We start from the raw sequence: 9,558 nt of genomic DNA, 5'->3' as shown, positions 1-9,558 counted from the left end.
CAAGGCTTTTCTGGGGGGTTGTGGTTACGTTCTTAAAAACAGCCATGTCTCCAAAAGAGAATTTGCTCTAAGAGGCCCCTGCTTCCTCCTGGAAGCTGGTCAGTGTAGTGTCTGCTATCCTTGAGGGTGACTTGGCTCCGTTCCCTGCTATTGGACAGGCATTCGAAGGTGGAGAGGACAAAGACAGTCTGGCCTATGCTGTCATGGGTTAAACAGCATGTGCATTTCTAGGCCTAGCAGCTGGTGAATCACACCAGAATGAATTGACTTCAGGGCTGGCCCTTTAAAACTGAATCATCCTGCTTGCTAGCTCCTCCTCCAAGGAGGTTCCTTATTAAATGAGAGCTGTGGCTAAGCCACGTTTTATTCTGACCCTGTGGTCCTCCTGGGGAAGCTGCAGCTTGTCAGCATGGCTCAGGAGTTTGTGAACTGTAAGATCCAGCCTGGGAAGGTGGTCGTGTTCATCAAGCCCACCTGCCCCTACTGCCAGAAGACCCAAGAGATCCTCAGGCAACTGCCTTTCAAACCAGGGCTTCTGGAATTCGTGGATATCACAGCCACCAACAACACCAATGAAATCCAAGATTATTTACAACAGCTCACCGGCGCGAGAACAGTGAGTGTGTTCAAAAGCTGAGGAAAGCCCCAAGGGCCACTGTCTCCTTTCAGAGCTAAGCCGACATCTGTGCCTTTTCTAGGTCGCCACTGCCAGGACATCCAGAGGGCTTTGCCGGGTGTGGGGGAGGGAGCTGAGGGAAGAGGCTGGTCGGATGAGCAGGACTGCCTTGGGGGGTGACAAGGCAGCATGGTGATGTATGGAGCAGAGCCAGTGGGCCTGGCAGCTGAGCTGAAGGCAATTAACTGTCCTTTGTCTGGAGGCTTTGTCTTAAGCACATTTGGAGCGACAGTGTTCATGTGACAAGGCAGGAGGCAGCTCCTAGGCTGGGTGTGACATGACCTTCAGCTTTTTTGTTGAGGAACTCGGCAGCATACACACTTCTTCCTCTGTCTGCACGTGTCCTGGAGGGGTCTGTGACCCTTCATTTTCTTTTAGCTAGGCTTTCCTCATCATCTGGAGCCTCCGTTCTTCATCTAGCCCCACTCACTAGAAAAAGAAATCCTCTACTCCTCCAGTTGCCCCTTGAGCTGCCTTAACGATAGGATATTTTAGGCCTGCTGCTGCTCAGGCCTGGTAATCACAATAACTTTTCAAACGATCTGAAAGTTTTTGCCTTGAAGCTCGTGGGTGACCCGGGCTACACGATTAGAGGGGCACTTCAGAGTCCTGTTCTGCAAAGGCTCTGTGTGGCTCTCTAAGAACCTCTAATTCCCTCAGAAACAGCTTTCTTTGTGCCTGGGCTGCTGGTGGGATGCCCAGCCTAGCAGGCTCTAAAGCTGGAAGGGCGAGTTTGTCTCACTGTTACCGAGTGCTGGGGGACAAAGCCTAGGACCTGGTAGGCCCAACAAGCCAAGAACTTTGGCCACCTGCCTCCAATACCAATTAAAGAGACACGTGACAGGGAAAAGCGGAGAAAAGAAACGTATTCAATGAGGATTCACTGGGAAGATGAATGAAGAGGTCCTGTGACTCCCAAGTCCATGAAGCTTAGGGTTTTTTGTATGACAGGCTGGAGGTTAACTTTGGGTGACTTCTCGGATCACTCTCAATCATCAGTTATTTGAGACAGGGTCCCTCACTGAGTCTGCACTGGCTGGGAGCCAGAACCTCCTACATCAGCCTCCACAACGGTGGGACTTTTCCTGTTGGCTCTGGGGGATAACCCTAAGGCCCTCACCTGTGGTGGGCCATCTCCTCAGCCTAAGGGTTAGGTTCAAGTAGAAGGCAGGAGGTTTATGGGCTGGAGGGGGTGGTTCCCATCCACTGTGGCTTCATTCTTCTCACCTCAGGTCCACTTGGTCAGTGAGGGCCTCAGAGCTGTGCAATCTCTTCCTGTGAGGCAAGTCCTTGCGCTGGCTGGCACCAGGACTTCCCAGCACAGGGTTCTGGGGAAATTGAATCTGAGGCCCGTTGTTTAAACAGTCTGAGAGACAAAGGGAAATGCCCAGGGTCTCCCCTGGTGGAAGTCACACCAACTTAAGTTCCTTTCAGGGGACATTGTAGGCAATACATTTCCTACTTGAGGTTTAGTGTGACTTATGGGGTTTTCTCTGTGATCTGGGTATAAAGCCTGGGAAATTCTCATTCAAAAATCTGTATGCTAGTGCAGACCAGGGGTGTGCTAGTTTCCAGGTATAGGGTGAGGTCTTGGAGCAGGGACACAAAGTGGAAAGAACAGTTGTGAAACTACAGGCCCCTGCACTGGCTGACATCCACCATGGGTCTTCCTGGAGAGTGGTCCCCAAATTTCCTTAGCCAATGGAATCACCTGGGAGCGTCTCAGACAATCCCATGCTCAGGTCATACTCCTAATTAGCCCCCCTAGAGCAGAAATGGGAGGCAGCCATGAGTAATAATGTAAAAGACCTGTAGGTGGTCCCAGCTACAACAGGATTAACTAAAACTCTGTTCTGGAGAAAAAGAAAGCAGCAGTTTGTACTGACCTGTAAACCAACACTCTTTTATAGTGGTCTTTTAAGTTTAGATTTTCAAAAGGTGTGTGTGTGTGTGTGTGAGTGAGTGTATTCATGTGTGTTTGTATGTGTGTGGTGTATTCATGTGTGTATATGTGAGTGTGTGGAGACCTTGGGATGTGTTTCTCAGTCACTCCCCACATTAGTTTTCTGAGGCAGGGTCTCGCTCTGGAGCTGCATGTTTGTTATTTTTTAGACTGGCTAGCCTGTGAGCCCGTGGGATCTGCCTGTCTCTGTACCCCACTCCCAGTATTGTGCACTGCCATGCCTGCTTTCTGCATGGCTGTTGAGGGGTAAACTCAGGGCTGCACAGTGAGCCATGCCCCTGATCATATATATATATATATGTATATATCCCTTTGACAGGTAGCAGAGGGGCTTTGTTAAGTTACACATTCCAAAGATGTCTATGTGTTCACTGAATCTGACGCTGAGGGGGGCAAATGTGGTTATTTGAAAGAAAGTACCCCCCAAAGGGCGTGGCACTGTTAGGAGACTGGCTTTGTTTGAGGTCTCTTTACCGGCTTCAGTCTTTGGCTTTCTGCACCACATAAGCTGCACGCTGAAGGCTCCCCACCCTGATGACAACGGCTGAACCCCTGAACTGTAAGCAAGCCACCCCAATGTTTCCTTTATAAGAGTTTCGTGGTCATCGTGTCTCTTCACAGCACGGTGGGCTAAGGTCATTCCAGATTGTAAAGCTGGCCCCGAAATGTCAACAGTCCCCATGCTTCACAGTCACTGGCACTCCAGTCAGTCCATCAGTCTCTGTGCATGTGTGTGTGTGTGTGTGTGTGCGCGCGCGCGCGCACACACACACACACACTCTTTCCAGGAATCTCATGAGACAAGAGACTGCAGGAGGGACAGGGTCTGGCTGAAACTGAGAGATAGTCTGAGGCCACACAGAAGAATAACTTAGAGTACAAAACAAAACAAAACAAAGGAAACAGGTTAGAGTAGTTGCCCTCATCTGTCTCCTAAGAGCTCACTCCACAGCCTGCCTTGAGTGGCGAGGTATCCAGTAACTGGGAGCTGCAGTGTTTTTGGTGCCTGTGGGAGTCAGTAGCCTGGGGACCTAACACATAGGTTGACTCATATTACTTGGTTTTGTCAAGCTGTGATACACTAGATGTTAACTTTTTAAAGATGCCTTGTTGTTACAAGGTATTTTATTTCATGTTATTAACTTTGTCTGAAGCACATTAAATGTTAACAACTTAAAAAAAATGACAGTGGTTTGTAGCAGAAGGGAAAAGTGCTGAAGAAGCTTTGAGTGTCGCATCTGAAGAAACCTGACCAACAATGGTCAACGTGGACATTTGGGTGCTAGGAAGATGGCTCAGTGGATGAAATATTTACCTCACCAGCATTAAACCAAAGAAGCCGTGCACACAGGGCAGCCTGCTTGTAATCCCAGCACAGGGGGAGCAAGGACCCTGCTTCAGTTTAAAAAAATAAAACAAGTAGGCTCACTGTCAGCCTCGGGCTCCACACACAGGAAGTGAACCCTAGAGTTGCAGAGAATTCTGGGAAATCCCATTCTGGAACTTCCTCCCAGGAGAGGTGTGGGTCAGAGGTTTGAGTGACAGATGTTCTTCCTCTTCCTCAGCCTAAATGTTTGACGGCAGCTTTGCTGATGCCCCAACTGTGGAGGTTGGGGGTGGGAGGGCAAGATTCCTTCAAACTTGCCAGATGGCACAAAAAACTCCACCCTGGGCAACAGCCAAATTGCTTCAATACCTGTCTCAGGCACATGACCCTATAGGACTTGGAAGGAAGCAGGGGAGTGTGTGTGTGTGTGTGTGTGTGTGTGTGTGTGTGTGTGTGTGTGTGTTGAGGGGGAGCTCAGTCACCCTGAGAGAAATCAGGGACTGTTCTGTGTAGACCAGTGGTTGGAAAGTGACCAGCACCTGGGAAATGGTTATAGATTCAAACTCCTGGACCTTACCTCATTTCATCTGGATCTCAAAATGGGGGTTGAAAGAAGACTCTTATTGAAGCAGACCTTCGGGGTTCTGATTCCTAGTCAAAGGAGAAGTGGCTCTCAGGAGCTGACCCCTGCTTTTCATTGCATTCTTGCCACTAGGATTAGCCAAACCCTGTGTATCAGACCTTTTTTACCTCACAGCATGAGGGCAGCAGTTATATTAAACCCCAAAACCCACATAGAAAAGAAAAAAGCAGCCAGCTTGTCCCCCAGCACAGGGAACACAGGGGAGGGAGAGAGCTTCCTTAGTTTATTTAAAGAGCTTGATCCAGGAAGACACTCGGTGTTACCCTCCGGCTTCCACAATGGGAAGAAAACTGGAAATGTGGACACCATGGGGATAGTGAAGATCGCTTGAACCCAACGCACATGCTCAAGAATGCATAACATGGTTGCCTTGCTTAAAGCTTGGGTGGGTTTTACTTAACAAGTCACTGTCTTCAACAGAGCCACTAGGGACTGCTGCTGAGGGTACAACTGAACATGCCCAAGTATGAGGACATAGGGTGGAAGAGCTCTCAGACTTGAGGACCTCCTTTCTTCTGAAACCGCAACCAGCATTCCACGTGACTTTAGGGTTCCTCCCTCATCTGGACTTGTCTCCCTGTAGCCAACAGAAGCGACGTTGTGCTGCTTGCCTTTACAAGATGCCCCCAACTCCCACCCTGCCCTCCCCAGCAGCCAGCCTCTCCTGGGATTCAAGAATACTTGCCCAGGCTGACCTGCCAGAAAGGAGTTATGTGGGGTTTTTCTAGTTGTCAAGCAAAGAAGATAGCTTATATAACGTGGGTTGTGGCACAGGGTTTTGATTATCAGCTTTGTAATTTTTAAATCCTAGTTCTCCCTGGGCCCCCTTCTCTATAAAACAACCAACCAAAAAAAATGCTACTAGAATTTATCCACAGTAATTCAACCTCTTTCTCATCCTCACATTTTAAATAATTCACTTTGGAGTCCTATACCTTCTGAGGAAAAACAAGCTCACTCTGTGTCCCTCCCCCACCCACTGTCCCGTCGTCTGTCTGTCTGTCCGTCTGTCTGTCCGTCCGTCCGTCCATCCATCCATCCGTCAGCTATGTTCCTTGTGTTCAGAGGGCCTGTTACTTCCCAATCATCAGGTGACTTAGCAGAGTCCCTTTCTCCATGGCCGGGCAACCTTCATGTAACACCCCTGGTCACAGTGAGGGCTCGTCCTACTTCCTGGGGGTCTGAAAGCCTCTTCACCTCTCTGATGAGTGTCTGAACAGGGTTCCAAGGAGTGGCAGTGACTGATTCCAGCAGTACATTGACCATGGCAGTTTGGGCAGCAAGCCAGAACATATCACTTTCTTTGGACCCAGAGCTCAGCATTTCAACATTTTACCGATGGCAAGGGACTAACTAAAGGAGACTCAAACAGCTCACTGCCGTCTTCTGGTCGAGGACATCTTACCTGCGCTTTGCTAGCAGGGAGATGCACTATCTAAGAAGCCTGAACCTACCTTCCAGCTGCACTGAAAAAAGCAGCATGCTCCCCGTGGAGGGGGGTTAGTAGACAGTCTCAGGCCTGCTCCCACCTGCAGGGAAGCCAGAAGGAAGCCTGGCGTTCTCTCTGCATCATTTGTCTGTAACGTGGAAAACACTGTCAGTGCCCGCTCACTCCATCTGCAATACCTTTTCCTACCTTTTTGCCATCCACTGCTGAGGATTGAACTCATGCTCAGTAGCTGTGCCTCTGAGCTACAACCTAGCCCTAGTAACTTTCTTTAATGACTACTACTCCTAGAGCTTTGTTTTAAAGGTGTCTTCAGAATATTGTAGAACCATTTGTGAAGCTTAGCATGGTAGGCAATGCTGGGGAGGCTCCTTGACTACCCTGACTTGCTTGCATCTGCAGGTTCCTCGGGTCTTCATTGGTAAAGATTGCATAGGAGGGTGCAGCGATCTAATGGCCATGCAGCAGAATGGGGAGCTGATGGCCCGCCTGAAGCAGATAGGAGTGCTGCGGTAATGGCAGGAAGGCAGGTGAGTGTTGACCTGGGCGTCAGGAGACAGTGGCATTCTACTGCCTTCTCTATTACGCTGTAGGAGGACATTCTGGGTTGGGTTGATTTGAGGAATTGAGACAACACTTATTGATGAGTTTCACAGAGGGCTGAATTGTACCAATGAGAGAAACCCTTTCGATGTAGCTTTATTTTAACAAATGCATTGTGCTAGACAAGGCACTAAACACAAATACACAAAAGATAACACAGACCTTCAGTCCCTGGAGATAGACAGATCACTAACAACTAAATCATTGCTGGCAGTGGAGGAGGGTCTCTTCGGCAGGGCTGCCTGACAAGGACTCAGCTAGCTAAAGCCGAGGAGCAGGTGTGGGAAGCAAGGAAGGCACTTCCAAGGGATAGCAGAAGCAAGACTTTAAAAGGGACAGCAGGGAGGAAGTAAGAAATGAAGACAGGGCCACAGCAGGAGGCCATGAGGAGGATATGATTTAAGGTGAAACGAACACGTTTTGTTTGTTTTTCTTGTGTTTGTATGTGACCTGTGTCTAATTGACTTCTCAAATGCCAAACCGGAAACCTCAAGAACTTTTTAGAAAGGGCCAGTGAGAAGACTGAGGTGCCCTCTTGGGGTTCTTATCCTTACTGATAAGAGAATTTCCAAAGAAAGCCTTCAGGGTGGGCAAGTTGTAAATCTTGGGAGTTTCCCCAAAGACGAACATGGAGATACGGAAAAAAGCCATGCCCTTTGAGCTAAACCAACATGGGAGTCAGGAATAGGAAAGTCAGAGTGTGAACCTAAGTGTGAGGGAAAGTTTACTAGAGCAGAGATGGAAGAAAAGGAGGCTCTGAGCTCCCAGGTGATTCAGAAACACAGGCAGGCTGTGGAGTTACATGTCTGCAGGAGACTGTATCAGTAACAAAGGAAAAGGACATCTCATTAAAGGGGGTTATCCTTCCCTTTCCTCAGCACAGCTTGAGCTGGGCCTGCCTTGTTGATGTCTGGACAGGTGATGGGCCAGACCAATTGGATCGGCTCTTAAGGGAGGAGACATGTCTCCACTGAGAGGGAGACTCCCCTCTTGGTTGGAAGGCAACAGCTTTCCCTTAATGGACCTTGGTTGCTATAGTAACACCAGGATGCCTAGGGTCTGATGTAAACCTGTCTGTGACCTCCAGCATTGAGAACTAGCATGCCTCCTGGGACGCAGACACAGAAGACTCAAGTGTCTCTTTTATGGAAGAAGAAAGTCATGATCTTTTGTTGTGTTTTTTGAAACTGGGTCTCTCTGTGTAGCCCTGGCTGTCTGGAACTCACTCACTCTGTAAACCAGGCTGGCCTCGTATTCACAGAGATCCGCCTGCTTCTGCCTCTCAGTGAAAGTAATGATTCTTTAATGTAGAAGTTCTCTGAGAGGCCGCATGCCTCAGATCAACAACTCCTCCTTTTAGCAGTTCATATGTTTGTGATGGTCACTCATGACAGGGATGGAAGGAGGTCTGAAAAAGAATACAGTTAAGTCTCTAGGCCTGAAATAGTCAATATCTGTCTTTGGATCTCTTTTTTGCAATATCACAGCTGGTGAGCATTGTCTGTTCAGGGAAACTGTGTTCACACCGAGCTCTAAACCACTAAAAGCCCAGTTAGTGGTACCCAGTGGCTTCTATTCTAGAACATGTTTAGCACTTCAGGCTGAGGTTAAGAATGAAACAAAGGAAACAGCATTTCTGCAGCGCCCTGTGGTGTGTGTGTGAGACTCTTCACAGTGGAGCCTGCCAGCACCATTCTTTCCCCTGTCCTATGCTGTCCCTCTGTCCCTGGCAACTCCTGCCAAGGCCACCTGCAACAGATGTCTCCAAATGACTTGAGTGTTCTGGTGTGGGAGGGGGAGGCTGTGTTATTTATCATGTGAAATGTAGCTCTGTCTCTTTCCCCACCCAGCAGACCCCATGCTGAGAGCAGCTGTCCAGCCATGCTGACATCAGTGCCTGAGAGCTGACCTGTATCACAAAGATGTCAAGATCTCCTGGTGACTGGGATTTTGAACAAAAACAGCTTTTATTTCTTCTTTTCTTCAGCACTAAAAACTGTTGCAATTTGCTTTTACCCACCCAGCCAATCAGCTTAACAGACCATGCTAGTTAGATTATGCATTCTTCATGTACCACCGTGTCTCCACCTCTGAGCCCATGCCTCTCAACCAAGTTTGTCTAAACCTCCAGTGAATCTGTTGCTGGCTCTCTGCTAGAACTGGGCAGCTGAAATAATTTTGCAGAACTCAGCTTTATCAAGTGTTAAGTCACACACATGCATCACCCACCCCCACCCCCATCCCACTTCTGTAATCACTGCTCTGAATCCGCGTGCTCAGTCTTGCCCTCTCCAGAGCTCGCAGAAGGCTGTCCGCATTTGTATGAGGATGCTCTTTGAGAAGTCAGATGAAGCAGCTGGGCACAGCTGGTCCTCACTGCGGCCACAGAGAGGGCACAGCAGATGGCACATTCAGCACCGTGTAAAGGTGATTGCCCAGAAAATTCCAAGCAGCTGTGTGTTGATCTGAGTTAGACTAGCAGCAAAATTAAATATGGAATGCAAAATTGTAAAACCCTGCCTCCAAGAATGTCTGTGAAAGAAGTCAAGTTTTCAAAACCTCCCTAGATGATTCCCTCCATCCACACTTTAAGTTTTGCTTCGATGTCTTGCAGTGATGGAGCTGCAGGTCCCTTCTCTATCTCCTCACCCGAAGGGCTCGTTCCTAATAAAGATGTGCCTGGAAGTGACTAATATTTTTGTCTGGCTGTGTTCTATGTTCTCAAAACTGAAAGGGAAAGCATCTTGCAGTGTTCGGGCTGGTGGGACAGACCTGCGGGTCAGGGCATGTGCCCTTAGGCTTGGAAACCTGAGTTCTAGCCCCAAGGTCCATGCAGTAGAAGGAGAGAGCTGATTCTGAAAGTTTCCCTTAACTTCCACGCTCATAGTGGCACGGATGT

The 9,558-nt window shown here is 48.7% G+C and overlaps 1 protein-coding gene across 2 annotated transcripts; it reads left to right on the top strand.

The window, feature by feature from the left end:
* Positions 1 to 356: 356 nt before the first annotated feature.
* Glrx (glutaredoxin) lies at positions 357 to 9,352 on the top strand. 2 transcript variants are annotated; one of them, XM_013126619.3, is made up of 3 exons: positions 357 to 616; positions 6,459 to 6,586; positions 8,513 to 9,352. In XM_013126619.3, exons 1-2 carry the CDS (start codon positions 410 to 412, stop codon positions 6,570 to 6,572), a joined length of 321 nt encoding a protein of 106 aa, XP_012982073.1. In that variant the 5' UTR covers positions 357 to 409; the 3' UTR covers positions 6,573 to 6,586; positions 8,513 to 9,352. The 2 variants fall into 2 exon arrangements, with proteins under 2 accessions (XP_012982073.1, XP_005065766.1); XM_005065709.4 differs by having other exon boundaries at positions 8,510 to 9,352.
* Positions 9,353 to 9,558: the final 206 nt, after the last annotated feature.

The sequence above is a fragment of the Mesocricetus auratus genome, unplaced genomic scaffold, assembly GCF_017639785.1.
Source record: "Mesocricetus auratus isolate SY011 unplaced genomic scaffold, BCM_Maur_2.0 Super-Scaffold_100020, whole genome shotgun sequence".
NCBI lineage: Eukaryota > Metazoa > Chordata > Mammalia > Rodentia > Cricetidae > Mesocricetus > Mesocricetus auratus.
This window is presented reverse-complemented; position numbering and strand designations above follow the sequence as displayed.

Coding starts and splice junctions, on each gene's coding strand:
- Glrx (XM_013126619.3), top strand. CDS start 410: ATGGCTCAGGAGTTTGTGAACTGTAAGATCCAGCCTGGGAAGGTGGTC. Junction 617..6,458: donor AGCTCACCGGCGCGAGAACA/GTGAGTGTGTTC, acceptor TTGCATCTGCAG/GTTCCTCGGGTCTTCATTGG.